At 54.3% G+C, this 20,463-nt stretch overlaps 2 protein-coding genes across 4 annotated transcripts; one reads left to right on the top strand and one right to left on the bottom strand.

Annotated features, from left to right (window-relative positions):
- The first annotated feature begins 1,365 nt into the window (after positions 1-1,365).
- UBE2Z (ubiquitin conjugating enzyme E2 Z) lies at positions 1,366-14,059 on the top strand. 2 transcript variants are annotated; one of them, XR_015184028.1, is made up of 8 exons: positions 1,366-1,694; positions 3,525-3,597; positions 5,358-5,545; positions 8,218-8,329; positions 8,935-9,047; positions 9,572-9,662; positions 11,487-11,867; positions 12,212-14,059. XR_015184028.1 is itself a non-coding variant. In XM_086477914.1 (7 exons), the coding sequence occupies exons 1-7, from the start codon at positions 1,366-1,368 to the stop codon at positions 11,655-11,657; spliced, it is 1,077 nt and encodes a 358-aa protein (XP_086334040.1). In that variant the 3' UTR covers positions 11,658-14,059. The 2 variants fall into 2 exon arrangements, 1 of the variants encoding a protein (XP_086334040.1); XM_086477914.1 differs by having other exon boundaries at positions 11,487-14,059.
- Positions 14,060-14,410: 351 nt separating this feature from the next.
- SNF8 (SNF8 subunit of ESCRT-II) lies at positions 14,411-18,798 on the bottom strand. 2 transcript variants are annotated; one of them, XM_086478047.1, is made up of 8 exons: positions 18,745-18,798; positions 17,851-17,901; positions 17,171-17,309; positions 16,759-16,863; positions 15,974-16,046; positions 15,210-15,351; positions 14,967-15,041; positions 14,411-14,572 (listed from the first exon to the last, which is right to left on the bottom strand). In XM_086478047.1, exons 1-8 carry the CDS (start codon positions 18,796-18,798, stop codon positions 14,438-14,440), a joined length of 774 nt encoding a protein of 257 aa, XP_086334173.1. In that variant the 3' UTR covers positions 14,411-14,437. The 2 variants fall into 2 exon arrangements, with proteins under 2 accessions (XP_086334173.1, XP_086334174.1); XM_086478048.1 differs by lacking the exon at positions 17,851-17,901.
- Between the last annotated feature and the right edge of the window lie 1,665 nt (positions 18,799-20,463).

Here is a 20,463-nt window from a genome sequence, read left to right as displayed (position 1 = left end):
ACTGCAGCTGAGTTTTATTTCTTTCTGCCCCCCAACAGTTACTGTTGTAGAGAGATTGGAGTAGACTAGGGAGGAGAAATGCTAAAATCTAACCTGAATCTTGGGCCTTGGGGTAAGACAGCTGGGCCTTTAAGGAAGGTGAGCACTGGGGGAGCTTCTCGTTATCTGCTTTAGGTAATTAATGTGGCTGCTTAAAGCCTCTGAAGCAGGGTTGTAACCTCCCAGGGGGTATGAAGGGGTACAGAATGGCTCTGTTCACTTGTAGTAGTGGCTTTTGCACCCTGTGAGGGGAAGAGGGGCTGAGAAGAATTTGACTTAAAAAAACCCTGTCCCTAAGACTTGGAGAAATGATGGCTCCGAAACCAGAAAGAACTCAAGGGAGACTCACTGGCTGAACTAGAAAGGGGAAAAATCCACCCTCTGCTGCCAGGTTGGCTCCTGGAGAAAATGTGTAACCCTACAGCAGCAACAGTGTGCCTTGGGAATCTTCCCAGGGTGTCAATCACCGGCTGTAGCGATTGTGGCAGGTACTCGACACTCGCTGTCCCGGGAAAACAACACTGTTACCTGTGTCTGAGCTACATTTGTTCTCCCTTACATGTATGAAACTGTGTATAAATAACTGTTGCTGTTGCAGCCCTGGTAAAGCAGGAGTGACCTCAGAACTGAACTCTCTCCCTGGGGGTCGCACGCTGGCGCTGTAGGTAGCCCAGCGCTGCTCTAGCAGGGGGGTGGGGGTGACATGGGCCTTGTAGGCCAGAGGCAGAGCTGTGGGTTTCCTGCGAGCCACAGTAACAGCTTTCCTCTCCCTTCCCACCCTTTCGCACCCCTCCGGGCAGCCTGGTTTGCTTCCCGGGGCTGGCGGGGGGAAGGCTGTGCGCCCCGGGGGGGACTTTGGGTGCTGCCTGAGCCCGCCGCCACGCCTCGGTGGGGGCTGGAGCGCTGCCCTCCCGTGTCTCCGAGGCTGAGGCGTGCTGACAGCGAGGCTGTTGCAGCAGCCGCTTCCCAACAGAGTTTTTTCCCCACCCAAAAAGCCCCAAACTGCTTATTTCTGCTGCCTGCAGCCCGGCAGGCCCCCGCCGCAGCAGGGGGCGCGCTGCTCCCGGCGGCTACACTCTAGCCTGCCACGAGGCGTCTCTGTAGAAGGGGCGCTCTGGCGCCGGGGGACGCAACTCTATGGTGGCTGGGGGGAGTTTGCGCAGGTAGCGGGTAGTGGAGGGTGGAAGGGGGGGGGGGGAGGGGGAGCGGGGGAGGCGCCGCTCTGGCCGGCGATCGGTGGTGGAGGCGAGAGGCGGGGGCCGCTCTGGCCGGCGGACTCGCTGGTGCGGAGTCCCGGAAGCGGCGTTCCCCGAGGCCGGGCGCGGAATGGCGGAGAGTCCGGCCGCCGAGGAGGCGGCTCCGGCCGCGGTGCTGGCGGCGGCGGCGGCGGGCAGCGGCGGCGCCTCGGCCGGCCCGGGCGGTGGCGCGGGGAGCCCCGGCGTTTTCATCCCCGCCGAGCTATGGGCGGCGGCGGGTTTCGGCGCTGCGACGCCGGGCGCTGGCGTCGCCCCGGGAAGCGGCGGGGCCCCCATCGCGGCGGCGGCGGCGGCCGCGGGGGCCGCGCTCCTCACGCACTCCGCCTTCTGGGACCCCACGGTCAGCGGCGACTGGGACAGCGAGCGGCCCAGCCCGGCCTGCCTCCTGCGGATCAAACGGTGAGAGAGCCGCCCTGCCCGTCAGCGGCGGAGCCTCCCCGCCCCGGGCCCGGTGGCTCAGCGGCGCTGCCGGGTGCCCGCTGCCGTAGCGACCCGAGAGGGTGGCTCCGGTCCTCGGCTCTGCCGACCTCGCGGCCCTCCCCCTGGGCCTAGCCGGCTGTGGGCTGGGGAACCCCCGTTGCCCTGCCCCGGCGCCTGGTGCGGGGGCTGCCCGGGCGGAAAGCGGGCACGGAGCCGAGGCTCATAGCGCGGCAGAGATGCTTGGCTCGTCCCCGGTACCCTCGAGGCGGTAACTGTCCCCGGGGCCTCGCCATCCCCTCACCGGCAGTCCTGAAGACTGGGGTTTGGGTCTGGAGACAGGCCCCTGTCCCTCCCTGTGTCCCGGGGCTTTCCTGGGGACAGAGCCTGCTCCCTTACCGTGGCCCGGGACTCTCCTTGTCCAGGTGTTTGGGCGAGGATGGAGTCTCACACCTCACCTACCCTGGCGCCGTGGATATGTACCACCATTCGGTACATATTTCTCCGTCTGCTGTTGCTGAGCCGTTTGGCAGCAGAGCTCTGAGCTGCACGGCTCTAATCCTGCCCTCGGCATCGCTGGCTGCTCCTCGGAGGTGCTGCTAAATGGGGAGGGGAGCGGGCTTCTTGGTCCCCATCAACGGTCAGGTTAAGAAGTTTGTACTCAACCTGCCCGTAGCAATCCTTTTTCCTGCTGGTGCCCCCTGTTTGGCTGCTCTGACTCTTTAAAGGAGCATCTGGCTCAGCCTGGCGTGTCGATAGCCTTTGATGGAACGAGCAATACGGGCCTGTATTGTTAGACACGCTGGCACGGTGTCAACAAGTTCTTCCTCTTCCTTCAGAGCAAGTATCACTGCCTGCCAGGCTCTTGCTCATCCTTGTTCTAGAGCTTGTATAACGTCTTCCAAAGATGGCACCAGATATTTGGGCACTTTCCAAGCCAAACACCAAAAGCACGAACCTCCTAACAGTAGGCAGGAAGGTGAGGTTCTCCTGTTGCTCTCACGCTTCTTCTTGCCCTGAAACCTCTTTGAACTCCAGTCGTTTCCCAAATGGGAAGGTCAAGTGAGAGCTTGTCCCGGAGCTCGATGGAGCTCCGATTATGGGAGGGAGGTGTTTTGGCAATGAGAGGTAACAGGTGCCGTTCAGTTTATCTGTAAACCACGCAGAGTCGTAGGTGATTTGTTACTTTTCAGTTCATTTAGTCCACATCCCTAAGGAAACGAGGCCGTTGGGATCAAGTGATGTGTATGTGCATCCTAACTCCTCTGGAACCCGCTGTCTGAGTAAACCCAAATTTGTCAGAGTAGTAACATTCTCAAAGGCAGCTGAGTCACGGTGTGTTTGGGGGAAACGTGACTGGGTATATGAAAGGGATCCTGTAAATAGTCTGAGTGTGAAGAAGGAAAACATGGGGAGGGAAAGTCATCCTTTAAACACCAACATTCACCTAAGAGAACTTGTGACTACCTTAGGGGAAGGTTATGGTTGAGGTTTTATGCACTGGAGCGACCCATGGTAGAATACGAGGCTGCAGGTAGGCAGGGTGTGCTTGGTCTGATGCCCTGTGTATTGATTCATGGAATGCTGCTGGTGCCTCGAAATGCCCCAGCTGTTTTTGGGGGATGAGTTGAAAGAGCTCAGCCAGGAAACAGAGGCAAAAGAAAAATGTCTAGCTCCTTGAGTTGCAAGCTTCCATCTTGAAAGTCTGTCCCTTTGCATCCGTGCACCGATTTGTCATCTAGAACGCTCCGTGCCTCGAGGGCTGATGAACGCCAAGGGAGATCTTGACTAATTCCTGTTTCCTTTGTTCAGGGATATCATGTCCATTTACAAGGAACCGCCCCCGGGAATGTTTGTTGTGCCTGATCCCCATGACATGACCAAGGTAAGAGAAGATTTGGAGCTGGTTCAACTTTCCGCTTCTCGGTGTGTTGCTGTTGATGGCTGCTTTCAGGGTTTGCCCGAACGGAGGGTTCCCCCCTAATGTTTTGAGAGAAGTCAGGGTGAGCCTTGCGAGAGCGTCACGAGGCTCCAGTTTTCTTGGTGACCTTGAGATGGGCTGCATTTCAAATGGGAGGAGGCTCTCAAGGAAACTGTGGAGAGATAGCAGCAATCTGAGGAGCTTCCATAAAGCCAGCTCTGCTTTAGTGGCCCTGCGAGTCAGTGGGGGGCTGATCCAGCTCGTTTCATCCTCCTGATGCTTCAAAACCGTCAACAGAGCTGCTCAAAGAAGAGAGAGCTCCACGGAAAGCTGTTGGCCATGGGGAGCTTCTCAAAGAGGCTGGAAATGAGAAATATCCATCAGCCACCAGCAGCGCTGGAGCGTTAGAATCCGCTTGTGGCAACTGGAGATGTTGAATTGTGAGCTGGTGGAGAGCTGTGTCCCTGCACCCAGGCCCTGTCCTGCTGTGGAGCTGCCTGCTGTGCAGGTCTGACCCACGTGGCTGCTCCCACCTCGTTGTCTCCAGCAGACCTAGGGCCACCAGCGTGGCTACAGCCTCTCCTCCCGCTGTTCTTTCCCTCCTGGCTCTCAGGGGTTTTCCAGGACTGGGAATTTCTGATTATGTCAGAGAGAATGCAGGGAGCTGGGAGGCAGAGGTTGCTCCAATGATGTTCTTGATCCAGTGTGTTTCTTGGCTGGTGCTGCCCTTTCTCCAGCCAGCGTCACCTGGTCTGGCTGTGCTGGGCTTTGCCACTTACGTGTGCGTGTGGGGGGGTTGCTTTGGGGTTTTTTCCCCCTGCTGCACACTTCTCCCACCCCCCTGACAACATGGGGTCCCCCAGATTCCCTCAAATTCCTCCCATGTAAGCGCTTGCCTGGCTTAGGGCCCCTGGGTTTTTGGAGGTGGCACAAAGGGAGTGTCTCTGCACAGCCAGCTCCCACCTGGGGCACTGAGCTGCAGCTCCAGCTTCGCTCAGCGGAGCTGGAAGTGCCAAAATGCAACGGAAATGCGGGTTTGTAGAACACCAGCCTTGGGGCTTTTAACTGAAATCCTGGGGAGGCAAGAGGATCATTAAAGGAGACTGCTTGGATCGCTTGGGGAGTCAGCTTCCTGAATAGCCCAAAGGGAGTAGATTTCCTGGTATACAATTGGGATCTTTGAGGGTAATTAGCGTGCAGAGAATAGGGTCTTAATTTCGGATCCTGGCAGAGGAGATTTGAGTGATTGGTTTCAATAAGACCAAATCAGCATGAGACCATAAAATTGAGGAATGCTCGAGTTTTGGCAGAAATTCTGAATTTTTTCCTCTCTAAAATTAGATTTTGTTTTTTTTCATATTTGAAATCTTACTTTTTTTTTTTTTTGAAGTGTAGCTCACCAGCTGAACTGTGATTCAGTCTGGTTTGGACTGTCTAGAGATGTATGGGAGGCAGCTGTTGTGGCCTCTGGCCAAAGCTCGCGTTGGAAACCTGCTTTGCACATCGAGGGTGGCAGAGGGGAGAGAAGTGCGCAGCAGCGGCCCTGGCTGAGGAGGGCAGGCGGGAGGGTTCCCGGTGGCCTGCACATGGCGTGGGCTCGGGGAAGACGCTGCCTCCGTGCTGCTGCCTGGGTGGAGGTTTCTTGCCTTCGGTTGGCTTCGTGGAGGACGTGACGGCGCTGCAGAGTTTTGAAGTGGTGCGCAAGACGGGCTTTTGTTTTCCAGATTCATGCATTGATCACAGGCCCATTTGACACGCCTTATGAAGGGGGTTTCTTCTTGTTCCTGTTTCGCTGTCCTCCAGATTATCCCATCCACCCACCAAGGGTCAAACTGATGACAACGGGAAATAACACAGTGAGGTTTAACCCCAACTTCTACCGCAATGGGAAAGTCTGCCTGAGTATTCTAGGGTAAGAGGAGACTTTGACTGTTTTGATGGGAAATCAGGAGGTGGCTGCAGGCTGTATCCTGCCTCATGCATCCTTCTCGACGCTTTGGGCCCTGATCTTGCCCCAGAGATGTGCTTGGATGCACCTCTGTGCCTCTGGGAAGTCATGTGCACAATCAGAGTCGTAAAGCAGCACAAATTCCTCTCTTGAAATGAGTCTGACTTGTCTTTAAAAGCTCCTGAGGAGGGAGCAGGGGAAGCACGAAGCTCAGCAGACGCTGCCCCTTTTCTCCCGCTTCCCTCTGCCAAGCCTCAGACCAAGCACCGCGTTTCTTCCGCTTTTGCGCTTTGCAGCCCGATCCTTAATGTTGTTTGGATGTAGGTTCTCGTGGTTTTAATTTCCTCTCTCTGTGTGGGTTTAAAAAGAAATAAATAAAATTAAAAGCCACTAAGAACTTCCTTGAGAGCCATTTGACTGCTCTGGGCTTCCACCTACACACAGTATGTGGGGCTGAGCGGTGGGTGTAATGATTTACAGGCACTGCTCCCATGCTGCCTGTTCAAACAGGCTCCACTTCTGCAAAAGCTTATTCTTTACCTGCTTGATTTTTTTTTTTTTTTTTAAACGTGTGCAAGGCCTGGTTGATGGAGTGGCTCTGACGGCTCTGCCAGAGGAACCCTGGCCACGGTGTGATATTCCCAACTCCAGCTGGGACAGTCTCAGTTCCCAGTAAAGAAAGGCTTTGGCTGAGACTCTGGACTGGTGCAGCTGGGGTGTTAGTACGTGGTTCCTCCTGCTGCAGAGAGGAAGGAGCAGCAGCCAGGTGAGGAAGGGGCAGTGATGGCTTGAATTGCTGCAGGGATTTGATCAACCAGGAGGAGTCTGAGCACTGCTGTGGTGGTAACGCCGCATATATGCGTGTGCCACTGTCTTGGTTTGAAAGACAGGTGTCTGCGAAGGAAGGCAGGAGCCTCCCTTGAAATGGAAAGTGCAACCCCCTTCCCTCCAAATTATTATAATTTTGAAATTAACGGGCCTTCAGGCAAAGATATGGGGAATGGGAATAACAGTTCTTTACTAATATATATATATATATATAACACAAGGCAGGGAAAAACAAACAACCCCCTGGTTTACACTGACAGAGTCAGGAATACAACCTGACCCCCTGTTAGGGGGGCAGTAGCAGTCCGATAAGATGCTGGCTGCAGTCCTCCTGAAGTGATGGGTGTAGTTCTGTGGAAGCAGCAATCAGGTAAAAGGGTCTGGTCTTCCTCCGAAGGTCCAGTGGTAGGTAGGTAGCTCTTGTCCTCTGGAACTCCAGTGGGGGGGAAAACTCCTCTGGGAATCCAGTGGAAGAAGGCTGCTAGGGTGTTGGAGATCTCCGTTTTTATTTGGCATGGACTGCTTGGCTCCTTCCCCCCGGGCGGAGCATCTCACCATGGGATGGGGAGTCGTGAGGCAGTTCCTTGATGGGCCATGAACAGGAGATAGCCCAGGAGCGAGTTACCGATGGGTCAGGCGATAAGGCATTGTTGTGCCCATGAACAGGAGATAGTCCAGAGGGGGCAGGCAGGGAGCACCGCCCCACCTGGTCTCAACAGCTCCTGAAGATGGTAATAGAATACTTTTTTTTTCCTTTTGGCACATTTTACACTGTAACCCAGGACAGCCACTTACACCAAGGTTGGTCCAAGTAGCTGATACGATAGAGGCTGGCCCAGGGCTGGTAGAGAGGTGCATTGTGCTGGGAAACACCTTCCTCAGCGGAGGAGTCTTCCCGCTCCTGTGAGCGGGATGCCAACGCCTGCCAAGCGCTGGGATGTGTAGGGCACGTCCGTGTCTTGGGAGTCCGAGTGCCCGGCAGCTCCCGCGCAAGCTGCCGCGTGGCTCGTGCAGCCTTCGCGAGGAAACTGAATTATTGAAGAGTGAACAAAAAGCCTCGGCCTTGGCAGAGATGGGAAGCGCAGAGGGAGCCGCGAATGAAAGGGTTTAGGAAGAGCATATGTGGGTCAGCACATCCTTGTTCAGCTTACAGGGAGACAGGTCTCTACCTGGAACTAGGATATGTGAAGGGCAAGGAGAAGAAGAGCTTTTTCTGCTTATGCTGTTCTGTGCAGAGGTTTTTTGCTGCCCTGTCTGTAGGAAATGGTCACCTTATTCCTCTAGCAGAGCATCTGTTAGTGCCTTTGGTGGCAGTCCTTGTGCTGAGCGTCTGCATTACAGACTGCACAAGTGCTGGTCTTGTTTGAGTCTTGAAAACCAGATTTCTGTTCCTAAGAGTTGTTAGGTTTGACTTACAGTAGCGCTGGTAGCTCGTGTTGCTCCAGGCTGCTGTGTGAGATGACAGGCATAGCTTTGAAGTTCCCTGTAAAATGCTTGGAAATGTTACTTTTCCTCAACTCCGGTGTGATGCCCTGTGTGTGTGAGCGGTGGAGTGAGGTTTGCCAGCCTCTCTTGTCTTGCTCAAGCTACAGTACTCATTCGGTTGAGAGAATAAACTACTTTAACCCTGCAGACTTCCTCAGTGTCCAGTGCTTTCTGTATCTGTTGCAGGTGTTTCTTTTCCTGTCACATTTCTGGAAGGTATAATGTGCTTTCCCAAGCATCCTGGTGTTTGGTAGTTGGAGGGATGGTGCTCACCAAGCCAGTCCTGCGTTATTAATTGATACTTTTCTGTTTTGATGCCTCAGCACTTGGACCGGGCCTGCATGGAGCCCAGCACAGAGTATCTCTTCAGTCCTCATCTCCATCCAGTCTCTGATGACTGAGAACCCTTATCACAATGAACCGGGCTTTGAGCAGGTGAGAGGTTGAGGTAGAACATCTCTGGTCCTGCAGCTCTTTGTCCTTTCCCGCCGTACCTTGCTTCTGGTGGCAAATCCCGTTCTGGAAATGGGGACAAAAGTGGGTTATGTCGCTTGGCTCTTTTCTAGCTTGCTCTGCCTCTGGTCAGAGCTTGAGGGGGAGACTCACACCAGCTCTGAACTGGAGGCTGCCTAGCTCACGTACGTGTAAGGGAACAGAAGAACAAGAGGTCTTTGAGAAGTTGCCGGGGAGATGGGGTGGCTCTTCATTTCTCTGCTGCGTGACTCCTGAAATGGCTTCCTTGGGACAGGCTGTCATGCAGGAACCAACCTGCTCAGGTTTTCCTGGTTTCCAGCATCTCGGAGAGAGGCAGGTTTCTGTGCTAACTTTCTCAGTTGACCTGTCTCCACAGCTGCGTGAGTCCGAGGCTCTGGAGACACAAGAAATCTTGCCAGCCTCTCATTTGCGGTATAAATTAGCTCAGCGTACCCAGAACAAAGCCGTAGTGGGTTCACGCACCAGTGAAATTCATCGGGCCCAGGAGGGAGGGACGAAGAGCCATTGCAGTCGCGTGGACTCACTGGCCCAAATTGTCTTTCCAGGAGAGGCACCCCGGGGACAGCAAGAACTATAACGAGTGCATTCGGCATGAGACCATCCGAGTCGCGGTGTGCGACATGCTGGAAGGAAAGTGTCCCTGTCCTGAGCCATTACGGTACGGAAGAGAGGCGTGGAGGGAGCAAGTGGGTGTGGGGAAGCGGGATAAACTCCTCTGGCTGCTGTTCCTGAGATCCTGAGAGTTGTTTTGGGGAGGAGCACGTCTTTAACGCTGCCTGGGCCAGCAAAGAGTCGTTTTGTGTCGCCTGAAGTGGACGGCTGCGTCTGCGTGGTGCCCAGGAGCCTTGACAAAGGCTGTGTTAATGTGCACAATGGCTGCATCCTCTGACTGGTGTTTGAGAATAAGTGTGCCTTGTCTTATGGGGGGGGGGGGGGAAAGGCGGGGAGGGAGGGGGGCACAGCTGCTGTGGAAGCACGTGCAGGATCTCTTCAGCTGCAGGGACGCTGCAGCTCGTTCCGCTCCGTGTCCTGCCTCGCCGTGCCCTGTTGGTTGTCTGGGACACCCTGCGTGGGTGTCCACGGTGATCACGTGGAGTTCAGGGGGATGAGGTGACCCTGGATGAGGTGGCCGTGGTAACACTGTCGTTTTGTGCTGATTGTTTGCTCTCTCGTTACGTTCAGGGGCGTAATGGAGAAATCCTTCATGGAATACTACGACTTCTATGAAGGGGTGTGTAAAGAGAGACTTTATCTCCAAGGACAGACGATGCAGGTGAGTGGCTGACAGTTTGCTTGTTGATAACACCCTGCCTTAGATAAGGGTGCGTGGTTAGTGACAAACAATGGGCAGCACCTAGAGGTACATGGGGTGGATCTGGATCTTTTCTATGAACTATATATTCCACCTTTGGATCAGCCATGAAACTGAGACCTGAGACGTTCCTGGGGATAAAACACTACCATCCCCAAGCTCAAGCAATATTTACAAGGCTGTTACATTTCTGAGTGCTGGACCTGCCACGCTCTCCAGGCAAGCAGGTACTTCTTTCAGCAGTGGAACTGGTCCAGTTTGCTTTCGTGTGGATTTGGTGTTAAACAGGGAGGGCCCATGTGGGTTATCGAGTGGTGGTGGCCACTGAATTCCCCTGCAGTATTTTCCTGTGGGGTCACTGCTAGAGTTTCCCTTGTTCTGAGGTTCCTTTGCTCGTACAGCAGATAGGAACTTTTCTCTGGTGCTCCTCGCTCTGTCAGATGAGATGGAAAGTGGCTGACTGAGTCAAAAGTAACTGGGGGAGGAAGGGCTGGAGGAACAGTGACAATATGGCAGACACATCTAGACAGGTTGAATACAGGAGCTTGTTTCTGCAGGAAAGTAGACTTTAAAGAATAGATTGCCAAGCTATTTGCATATGAACAGATGTGTCTTCCTCCCTCCTCAGCCACCCCTTGTCTGACTCATTGAGAAGTTTCACTGCTAAGAAAAGATGGAGGTGGTTGATTTAATGATCTTGTGTCTCTGAGTCCTTTTTTTTTCCTGTCAGTGCCGTCACTGGCTGTGTAATTCATAAATTGAAAGCCCTTCCCAAAGCAGGAGAGGTCATGTTTGAAGTGAGAAATTCCCATAGGTCTGTGCCTGACTTCCAGCTGCAGAGAATGTCGTGAAGTTTGGTGACGTTAGAGGGTTGTCAGGTGTGGCCCACTCTTGTTTCTCCTTCAAGGAGTCAGGGCTCAGTTGCTTTCTCCAGGGTTTGTGAAGATCACTGTGTCGTGCTCAGTTCCCAGAGGCAGTGACTGCCGTGGTTGGTTTTCTGCTCGCTTATAGTCGCGCAGGAAGCACGAACACAACGTGCTGGAGAGATGGTAGCGTTGTCTTCGTTACCCTGTGTTTAAAATGAAGTCACTCCAGGCTCGGTATCAGTTGAGTGCTTGCCAGATGTGCTGTCTTGCTCACTCTGGCGCCAAATGTTGGCTTGTACCAAAGATTCCCATCAGACAGGACAGCGTAAACTCCACCACCGCCACCTTATATACCCCTGGCAATGTGTCTTCGACCTGGGACGGGGATAAAAGCAGCAAACGTTGAATAATCTCCAAAGACTTTCTGCCTCTGACTTGGCTACATCTCGGCTGGGGGCCTTGGTTTAAAATGAGCGTAGCGATGCTTTCATTTGGACAAGGGTCTGTAGCACTAACACGAAGTGCAGTCAAGTCTTTGGCCTCTGGATTTGAGAGACTTTCATTTGTAATGTTTTTCCTGCCTCCCTGGAACGCCCCTGAGACCAAACCTTTGAAACAGTTTACTTCCTCAAAGCAGGTGGTAGAAATCCAAACCGCGTCTGCTTGGCCTTTCATCTGGTTTTGAAGTTTGCTTGGGTTTGTGAGGTTTCCCAAAACAGACTCCAAACAGAAATTGTCATCAGTCTTCCACCTCCGCCATGGCAGTGGGAAGCTAAGGGGCCTGTCCCTCATAAGATGGGATTTAACCCTTAAGTCTTTGACCATTTGTTGCCCAATGACTACGCAGCCGCCTTCTTTCTGCCTCTTGCCAGAAGGATAATGGTTTATATTAATAGGCTTATCTGTGGTTTTCTTCCAGGATCCTTTTGGTGAAAAACGAGGCCACTTCGACTATCAGTCCCTATTAGTGCGTTTGCAAGGAATTCGGCAGAAGGTGCAAGAGAAACACCAGCAGGAGGTTACAGAAATAGACTCTGAGAGCAGCTCCTCCGAGACAGAGACAGACACTCAAGGTTGCTCTAAAGCTTAGAGCTGCATTAACAGTGGAGAGGCCAAGCCGTGGGGATGTTCTGTCTTCACACTCTAGAGTACCCCTGATAGACTCAACAACCAAACCAATGCCAGAGCGGAGGAAACTACGGGATATCTTCGGTCTCCTTTTACTGCTCTGGTGGATAACGCTGAATGAGAAGACTTCATGCTAGACAAAGCCAAGCTTGTGACAGGCTACTCTTAAAAGGTACTTAATATGCTAGAAAGCCAGAGCATGTGGCATCAGGTTATTTTTTGGAAACACCTACACTGGTTGGTTTTGGTTTTTTTTTTTTTTTTTTTTCCTTCTCCATTTGATTAAAGAATGAGATCTAGACTGCAAATCCTCTTGACAGCTTCTCTGTTCCTAGACAGTGAGCCCTTCCCTGGGGCGTGCTGAACGTGGAGCTGTAGCTGTGGGAGCACTTTGATGAGTCCAGGGTATGACAGGGCCCACGCCCCGCGTGCCCAGGCGGAACCTTTTTGTGCGGGTTGGGAGAGACGGAGCCTCTCTGCTCCGTGGAGCCCACCTACCTGACGTCTTTCTTCTAGACCCTGTTCTAGACAGACCAAAGATAAAGAGCAGTGGTGGAATCTGGGCTCCTTTCTGAAAGCTTTACTCAAGCCCTGGGGGACTTCGTCCACTGAGACTTCAGGCGCAAAGGGGTGGATGAAAAGTGGAAACTGCAAGAATCCATAAATGGAGTGCAGGTGTGTTCATCCTGGTATTTGGGGGAAGGGAGGGCGAGAAAATCCTTGGTCAGAAATGGGGGAAGCACTTAAAAAGAAATCTAGTTTGTGTATTTTTTTTTTTTTTAAGGTGTTGATTTGAATTTAGCATCTAGAATATTTTACTCTGGCTGCTCTGAATGGAGCTGTTTCGTTTCCTTCACTGAAGTACTCTTTGCTTTCCACCTCTCTACTCAGTGTAATAGTTCATTTTCCTCCCTTCTTCCTCCTGGCACCTCACTCCCTGTTGCTACTTTGATCCATCCCATTGAAACGCTAGAATAAGGGGCGATTCTAGCCAAGGAGGCCACTGTTTCTGGGTGGGGTTCTTCGGAGGTGTACACCTTGTTACTGACAAACTCCTTTGCCAAACTTGGCCGAGCACAAGCTAGCTGAGTGTCCTAAAGTTGAACGCTTCAGAGCTTTGAATGTTTTCAACAGCAGGTTTTTACGGTGAGCGAAGGCCGGCCTCTTGGAGAGGTGTCTGCTGGCTGCGAGTGCCCTTACATCAAAGATGTATTTAGTGGAACTTGGGTGGAGGTGAAATCCCCGGTTTCCCCAGGTAGATGAACCTGGTGACGATTCATTGGAGCAGTATAATGTTTTGTTGATAAAGAGCTTAATCTACTTTTTTTTTTTTTTTAATTATTATTTTTATGGGAGCTTTGATGGAAAGCTAAGCACAAAGTTGCACATTGTCCTGGGCCCTCCTCTCGTTTCCTTAAACACCTTCCCACCAGCTTGGCCCTGTTTCAGCCTCCTGATGGTGGTGGGAGAACTTCCAATGCAGTCATCTTTGTTCTAAAAAAAGTGCAGAAAGAGGGGCCAAGCCCCCCCCGCCGTGCGCTGGACAGAACGGCAATGCCCCATGCGTCACTGAATTATTTTCACTCTCTCTGATTTATATCAACTCCTGCAGAACTCAGAAGCCTGCACACTGCTGCTTAAGCAGCTCTGAAAAGCTGAAAGGTGGAAACATTTCTTGAACGTTAAGGTGCCGTTTAACAACTTGGGAACCTTTTTTCCCTTTAGCAAGCAAACTCCCCTGGGCCTGTCATTGGCTTGATTTAGACTTAAACCCTGTCTTCCCTCGAGGGAAAGCTGAACTTACGTAGGACTCACTCCACACGTACACCAGATGAGAGCAGCTGAAGCGGTGTTCACCTTGAAAGGAGGCCTCGGGGAGGCAGCGGGGTCTCCCGAGAAGTCCGGAGCTGTGTGCTCCTTTACCGCCTCTTCGATCCCATTGTAAATGTCACGTTGTTTTTCACCATTTGGTAGCATTGTGGGTAGAGCTGTGACTCTGCTGCCTTCCCAAGGCAGAGCTGGTTCTGAAATCTGTTTGTGATGCATGTGGCGTTACCATCCACTGATACAACGAAACAAGAAAATGCCTTATTGTGGACACTATTCACATAACTAGCATGTGGCTGTAAAAGAGAAGTATTAGTTTTATAGCTCTAATGTTGTTTGTCCTACCATTTCTGAATGTTTCCATTTCAAAGTGACAATCCTCAAATGACTGCTCTAGGCAGAGATGTTTTAGCAACAGATTTTTAGACCTAATTGAGTTGAAAATATATGCACAAGAGTCACTCTAAGATACCTTGTTTATATACTATTGTACATAAGATTTTTTTTGTGCAATAAAGTTTGTTTTGGCAGAATCTAGACTGTGGTACTCCTTAGTGGAACAACGACTCGTGCACAGAGCAGACAGGACTACAGGGACAGTTTCTCAGTGTCGCTGCTGGCTCCAAGATTCTTTAGCCAGGGTCACGTTTGCATCCTCCGAGACTGCAGTTGCAATAGCAGCTTAGGTGATTTTCCTCTTGCTGCGACAAGGTAATTAGTTGTCTGTAAGGGTAAGTGGCATTTCCACCCCACAACAGAGCAGAAAATTCAGAGGTAAGCAAGGATGAATGAATCCTATGAAATTTTCAAGCTCGACACTTTTTACAAAACTTTTATTTCAAGTCCGCTGTGTTTCAGGTGATATGCAAATAACCTCACAAGAAGAATTCTGTCCAGGCACAGAACACGTAGCAGTCAAGGGATTGCCTCCTTGGCTTCCTCTGGAGTGATTTCCTGAGAGTATAGCTCTGTAAAGAGAGCGGGCAGCCAGTACTGCGGTTCTGCTGCCTGCGCATCCAGCCAGGCCATTCCTTCCTTCAGCAAGTGTTCCTGTGCAGAGAGAGCGGCCGCTGTGAGGGGAACTCACAAGGCTGAGAAGCCATTCCCAGCAGAGGCCTGACCCCACGTTTATTCCAGGGTCAGCGAGGGTGTAGAACTGGGGCTACAATATTTGTTACTCGACCGGGAGAAAGACAGTTCAGGCATCCAGCCGTGCCCGCCCTGCCTGTGTGTGTAGGATTGGAGCCAAGAGGATTCAAGTTTTAATGGAGATGAGTGAAACCGCAGGGATATCTGCAGCTTCGGAGATTCTCAGCCCGTGTTTACGCAGCGTGTGCTCTGCCTTGGGCCCAGCAGCCAGCGCAGCACCCCCCTGCATGCCCTGACACGCACCCCCACGTCACCCCGTCACCGAACTCCCCGTGCACCAGACCTTCGTACGTACCAGCACTTGCTTTGCACGTTCCGTCTCCCACTTCAGGCTGGACCTGATCTCACTGACTGTGACGTAGCCCTTTTTCTGAAATGAGAGGAAAACCACGGTGTGCTTACAGTCAAAACTTCAGTCCCTAGTTTAGAAGAGTGTGGCCAGTGTTGCCCGCAGGCCTGGTCTCATCACAGCTGCCTGGCCTGGAAGCAATAAGGTTCTTTCGAGGTGGTTGTATTTTAAAATCTCCTGGCTCAGTACCTCCGCCAGCTGCAAGACGACAGTGTGATCCATGTTCAGTTCAGCTGGTACCGACTGGATCAGGTATGTTCCACCGACAGGGATGATCCCAAAGCCGTTCCCCAGGACCTTCAGCTTCTTGATTGCCCGAAGGAGATCGTCCCTGAGAAGCAGAGGTCAACGCGCAGCGTTAAAGAGCGAGAGCCTCTCTCCAACTGCACCCGACCTTCTGTAAATGAGGAAGACTTGGCGTGCAGAAGCTACGAGCCACAGCAGCTCCGAGGAGCTTGCTGCAGTTTCAGGTAATCAACAGCTGAAAAAACTGTTTATAAAGCCACTTAGAATTAGTTTGTGTGTCTGTGGCCCCCTTCAGGAGCGCAGCCTTGCGTTAGAGACGCTTGTAGCACCGGAGCTGCAAGCGCTAAACTTTAAGATTCAGCCCCAATTAGTGATCATGAGGGTGAGTTATGTCCTAAAATCTGCTTCTATAACAATTTTCAGTCCCTTACAGCTTAGGAGACCACAGCAGCTTCAGCAGACTATGGCAGGAGAGCTGGATTTGCAGGGGGCTAATTATCTCCAGCTCGAGACAACAGTCCTTTATGCCTTAGGGCTCCCAGGGAGAGCGCGCTGCTGCTTTCTTAAGTGGTTACATCGTTAATTGTGGATCACGTCTAAGTGGCTCCATTGCTGGAAGTCAAGTCTGGAGTCCAGTTTGAAATCAGTCGCCCCCTTTTCTTCCCCGAGTCCTACTGCTTCCCCTTTCCTGGACCGCAGACACTCACTGGCTCACATCCTGCGCAAACTTCCCCCTTCCCTTCAGCACTTGCTGATGAAGTTCTTCCAGCGTTATCAGACCTGGGAGGCAACAGAAGGGGACAGGAAAACGTTACTGCAGAGCAACACAATCCCTGCGGCAAGAGCGGTCCGGGGTCCTTGGTGCGTGTGCCTCTGCCTCACCCCTGCCTTCCTCATTGCTCCCAGCACCCAGCCTTGGGTGACAGAAGCATCGGGCCACTTCTGTTCCCCGAACTAACACGCCGCAGTCCCCTGTCGCCTTCTCCCACAAATGATCAGACTCCGGTTTCAACTGGCTTTGCTGTAGCCCATTCCTGGTCTCAGGTTGCCCTTTTGGAGTGAAGAACATCTGTCTAGTTTAATTAGGCCCTTATCACTGCTCTTCCAGCTCTTCTGGAGATTGCTGTGACCCTTTAGAGACAACCTTACCGCCAGGCTCAAAGCAGTAGCTTGGCAGTTTCGTGCTCCTTCAAGATTGTCATTGCTCCCTGCTCCTTCCCCATGATGCTGCCAGTTAGGGTTTTGTTACCAAACAGGGCAGAGTTGGTTGATTTTTTTTTTTGTAGGAATCCATAAAACTGGCTGATTAGCAGTGGTGTAGCTGTTAACACCTTATAGAAACGAAACCAGGCTTTTTGGGGACAATGAAGACAAAACTGCCATCTCAGTAACTTGTGAAACCTAGCCAAGAACACCACGCTGAGCCACGCGCCTCATTTCCCCCAGGGAACAGGTATCCCCCTGTTAGAAACCAGACCAGTGGGATCCTCACCTCCGTTCCTGTGTTTCAGAGCCAAGCAAACCTCAATGATCTGCACACCCAGTTCATAGTAAAAGTCTCCAACTCCCAGCATCTCTGACCAGAATCCTTTACCGGCTGTGAAGTGAGAAAGGGGAAAGCGATTGGACCATCAGCAAAAACTACCCTGGGGCCGAGCAGGCTGCCCGCCAACCTCGCCCTGAGGCCTCTCGGGGCTGGTCATGGAGAGTCTCCCTTGCGGTTACTGGTTCCCCCCACCCGTTTCAGTAAGTAACACCCAGGGGTACGTTACACCAAGTCACAAACCCCGAGAATCAAACCAGCTCAGCTTTCCTCAAGGGCACTTCAGCTGCACCGCGAGCTGGTTCCGGCACAAGAACAGCGAGCTGAAGCCTTAGTCCCTAATCCAGTGCCTGCTCCTCACATGCCAAAGGATCCACTCCGATGGTCGCACACATATCCTGGAACTGGACCCGGAACTCGGGGTTTTTACGGATCTCTTGCTTGTGTTTGCTGGCAAACTCTTCTAAGTTGGTCTTAAACATGTCCAGCTGCTTAGACATCTGAAAGAATCGCAGAGGAGTGGTTCTGTTAAATAAGTTAAACACTTATTTAACGTGGGTTTTGCCTAAACCCAGCCCCCAATGGGCACTAAGTGAGCAGAGTCCTCGGGGAAACGCTCAGGTCTCTGACGTGCTGCCTACCCAGTGCCGATGGCCCCAGCGGTCTTAAAAGGAAGGAAACGAGATAAAAATCGCTCGATGACATCGGAATTGTTGTCATTCAAACCAATTATCAGGCTACAGCGGAGATAAGGCAAAGGGCTGTTCTGAACCAGGAGAGAGGCTCAGAAGGGGGGCAGCCGTCACCCCGCGATGGGGCACAAACAGCCGAGGTGCTGAGGAGGGAGGGAGGCAGAGCGAGACCTTGGCAAACATCACAGCCCTCGGAGGGCGAGGCAGCCTGGTGGGCGCCATCGTTAGCCACGCTGCTTGCGGGTAACGCTCTGGGCACCGAAGCGGAGGAGGAAACGAAGCTCAGGGTTGTGGCTGAGCTCACAACCACGGTTCTTCCCGCTGCCAGGGGCAGGGGTGGATCTCCCACCTGGGCCAGCTGGTCTTCGGCCAGGACCGTCCCTCGCTCCTTGTATTTCGCCTGCAGGAAGAAAACGGGATGATGGAGACAGTGCTGAAGGGCAGATGGACCAGAAACCAAAACTGGATGAGGGAGACGCTCCTGAAGGATGGATGAACCAGGAGGACACGTCGCCCGGAGCCCTGGGCAAGCGGGGAGGCTGCCAGGAAGCTCGGGGCACCCTGGCCTTGGAGAAAGGCTGGAACAGCAGATGTGAGGAGGGGGGTGGCCCCACACCGACCCTGGCACCCCCCGCCACAGGGCCGAACGGGCCTGGCCCCCCTCACACGGTACCGGAGGGGTCTGGCAGCAGCTCACCCGAGACCAGTGGGGTCTGGCAGCCTCCCCCCGGGGCCTGGCAACCTCCCCCCTGGGGCCACTGAGCCCTGGCAGCCCTCACATGGGTCCGGTATCTCCTTCCACGGGTCCGGTGGGTCCCGGTCCCCCTCCCACGGGCCTGACACCCCCTCCGCACCGGGCCTGTCCCCCTCCCACGGGCCTGACACCCCCTCCGCACCGGGCCTGTCCCCCTCCCACGGGCCTGACACCCCCCGCACCGGGCCTGTCCCCCCCCGCACCGGGCCTGACACCCCCCGTACCGGGCCTGTCCCCCTCCCACGGGCCTGACACCCCCCGCACCGGGCCTGTCCCCCTCCCACGAGTCTTACACCCCCCGCACCGGGCCTGTCCCCCTCCCACGGGCCTGACACCCCCCGCACCGGGCCTGTCCCCCTCCCACGGGCCTGACACCCCCCGCACCGGGCCTGTCCCCCTCCCACGGGCCGGCTCCGCCACCCACGGGCCTGGCACCCCCCCTCCCCGGGCCGGCCGCCCCCTCCCCAGCCGGGTCCCGGCCCCCTTCACCTCCGCAAGCTTCTTCTTGGCGATGGCGCCCGCTCCCACCCCCCGCCGGTGCATCCCGGCCCCGCTGCCCGCCGCGCTCCGCCTGACGTCATCTCCCCGCGCCGGGCGGTGATGACGCGCGGCAGGGGGTGGGGTCTCTTTTCCCCCCACCCACCCCGGTGTGATGGGGACCCCCCCCCGGGTCACCCAGCGAGGGCCTGGGGGGGCACTGAGGGCCTCAGGCCGCGCAGGGGGTCCTTGTGTGTGTGTGATGGGGGGGGGGGGGGGTGAGACCCTGCTGGGGGCTGGGTCCCCCCGGGGTGGGGGTGAGGCCCTGTTTGGGGGGGGGGGTCCCGTCGGTGGGAGGGTGTCGTGGGTCCCCCCAGCGTGGGGGTAGCCCCCACCCACTGGAGGGGGTTTCTGTCTCCCCCCGGGGTGGGGAGAGCCCTACTTTGGGTAAGGGTGACACCCCCCCGAGATGGGGATAAGTCCCAGTTTGTGGGGCTGGGGCCCCTCTGCGGGAGGGTGTCCTCCCTGGGGAGCCCCGGGGTGGGGGGGTCAGGAGGGAGAGTGAGCCCTCGGGGCTCCTTCGGAAGGGCAGGCGGGCTCCCGGACGGGTGTCAGCAGGGCCAGCCCTGGCCGGGGACGGTTTCCCTCCAGCCCAGGCCCAGCTTCACCACCGCCAGCCCAGGCCCAGCTCCGCCACCCCCAGCCCAGGCCCAGCTTCACCACCGCCAGTCCAGGCCCAGCTCCGCCACCCCCAGCCCAGGCCCAGCTTCACCACCGCCAGTCCAGGCCCAGCTCCGCCACCCCCAGCCCAGGACCAGTTTGCGACCCCCAACCCAGGCCATGTTTTGCCTCCCCCAGCCCAGACCCAGCTCCACCACCCCCAGCCCAGGCTGAGTTTCGCCACCGCCTGCCCAGGCCCAGCTCTGCCACCCCCAGCCCAGGCCCAGCTCTGCCACCCCCAGCCCAGGACCAGTTCGCCACCCCCAGCCCAGGCCATGTTTTGCCTCCCCCAGCCCAGGCCGAGCTCCGCCACCCCCAGCCCAGGCCACCATCGTTTGTTCTCACGTCGCGGCCCAGCGGCGGATCCGAAACGCCTGAAAACACGACCGGGACCTTTCCACGCTGGGGTTCGGTCAGCTGCAGGCCAGTTCACTGACACTCATAAGGTGTGCTGTGACTCTTAGGAGCCTTGTTTGGAGGGACACGTAATTTTTTTAGCAATTTGGTAACATTTTATAGCCCATCCCCAAATCGAGTCTTATCTGAGTCTTATTTCAGCTTCAGAATAAACTCTTTATTGCTTGCATTAGCAAAATAGACAATATGCACAGGATAGAGTATATGTAAGACATCTTCCTTCTTCTCATGTGTCTTGATAGGATGGAGAGGGAGCTCCTCAGGAAGGTCCTGGGGTTACACCGTCCTAACAAAGCAGAAGGGGGAGAGAAAAAAACCCAGGAATTCCCATTGTACTGCACTTAACCTATTTTCCTTTGGTTCCTACAGGAGACGAGGCACAAGTTTCTGCCTTCTCTACCCTCCAGCCCCCTCTGATACCTTGCAAATCCATTTGGATAGCAAGACATGTATCGAAGTTAGTATCTGACAGTAAGTACCTACAAGTTTTGAGGAAAAGCAGCAACTGGTTAGAGGAGAGAGACGCAAATAAGTGTTTCTCTGCAGGGAAGGCTGCAGTATGAGCTCAACAGTTATTTGTTTTCTCTGGCCTGC

This window comes from Leptosomus discolor, chromosome 25 (assembly GCF_034619465.1).
Source record: "Leptosomus discolor isolate bLepDis1 chromosome 25, bLepDis1.hap2, whole genome shotgun sequence".
Lineage (NCBI taxonomy): Eukaryota > Metazoa > Chordata > Aves > Leptosomiformes > Leptosomidae > Leptosomus > Leptosomus discolor.
The sequence above is the reverse complement of the archived record's forward strand: the minus strand, read 5'-3'. Positions and strand labels throughout refer to the sequence as shown.

Coding starts and splice junctions, on each gene's coding strand:
- SNF8 (XM_086478047.1), bottom strand. CDS start 18,798: ATGCACCGGCGGGGGGTGGGAGCGGGCGCCATCGCCAAGAAGAAGCTT. Junction 17,902..18,744: donor CCAAGAAGAAGCTTGCGGAG/GTGAAGGGGGCC, acceptor TTCTTCCTGCAG/GCGAAATACAAGGAGCGAGG. Junction 14,573..14,966: donor AACGTGCAAAGCAAGTGCTG/GTACGTACGAAG, acceptor CTCTCTGCACAG/GAACACTTGCTGAAGGAAGG.
- UBE2Z (XM_086477914.1), top strand. CDS start 1,366: ATGGCGGAGAGTCCGGCCGCCGAGGAGGCGGCTCCGGCCGCGGTGCTG. Junction 8,330..8,934: donor ATGAACCGGGCTTTGAGCAG/GTGAGAGGTTGA, acceptor TTGTCTTTCCAG/GAGAGGCACCCCGGGGACAG. Junction 9,048..9,571: donor CCCTGTCCTGAGCCATTACG/GTACGGAAGAGA, acceptor CGTTACGTTCAG/GGGCGTAATGGAGAAATCCT.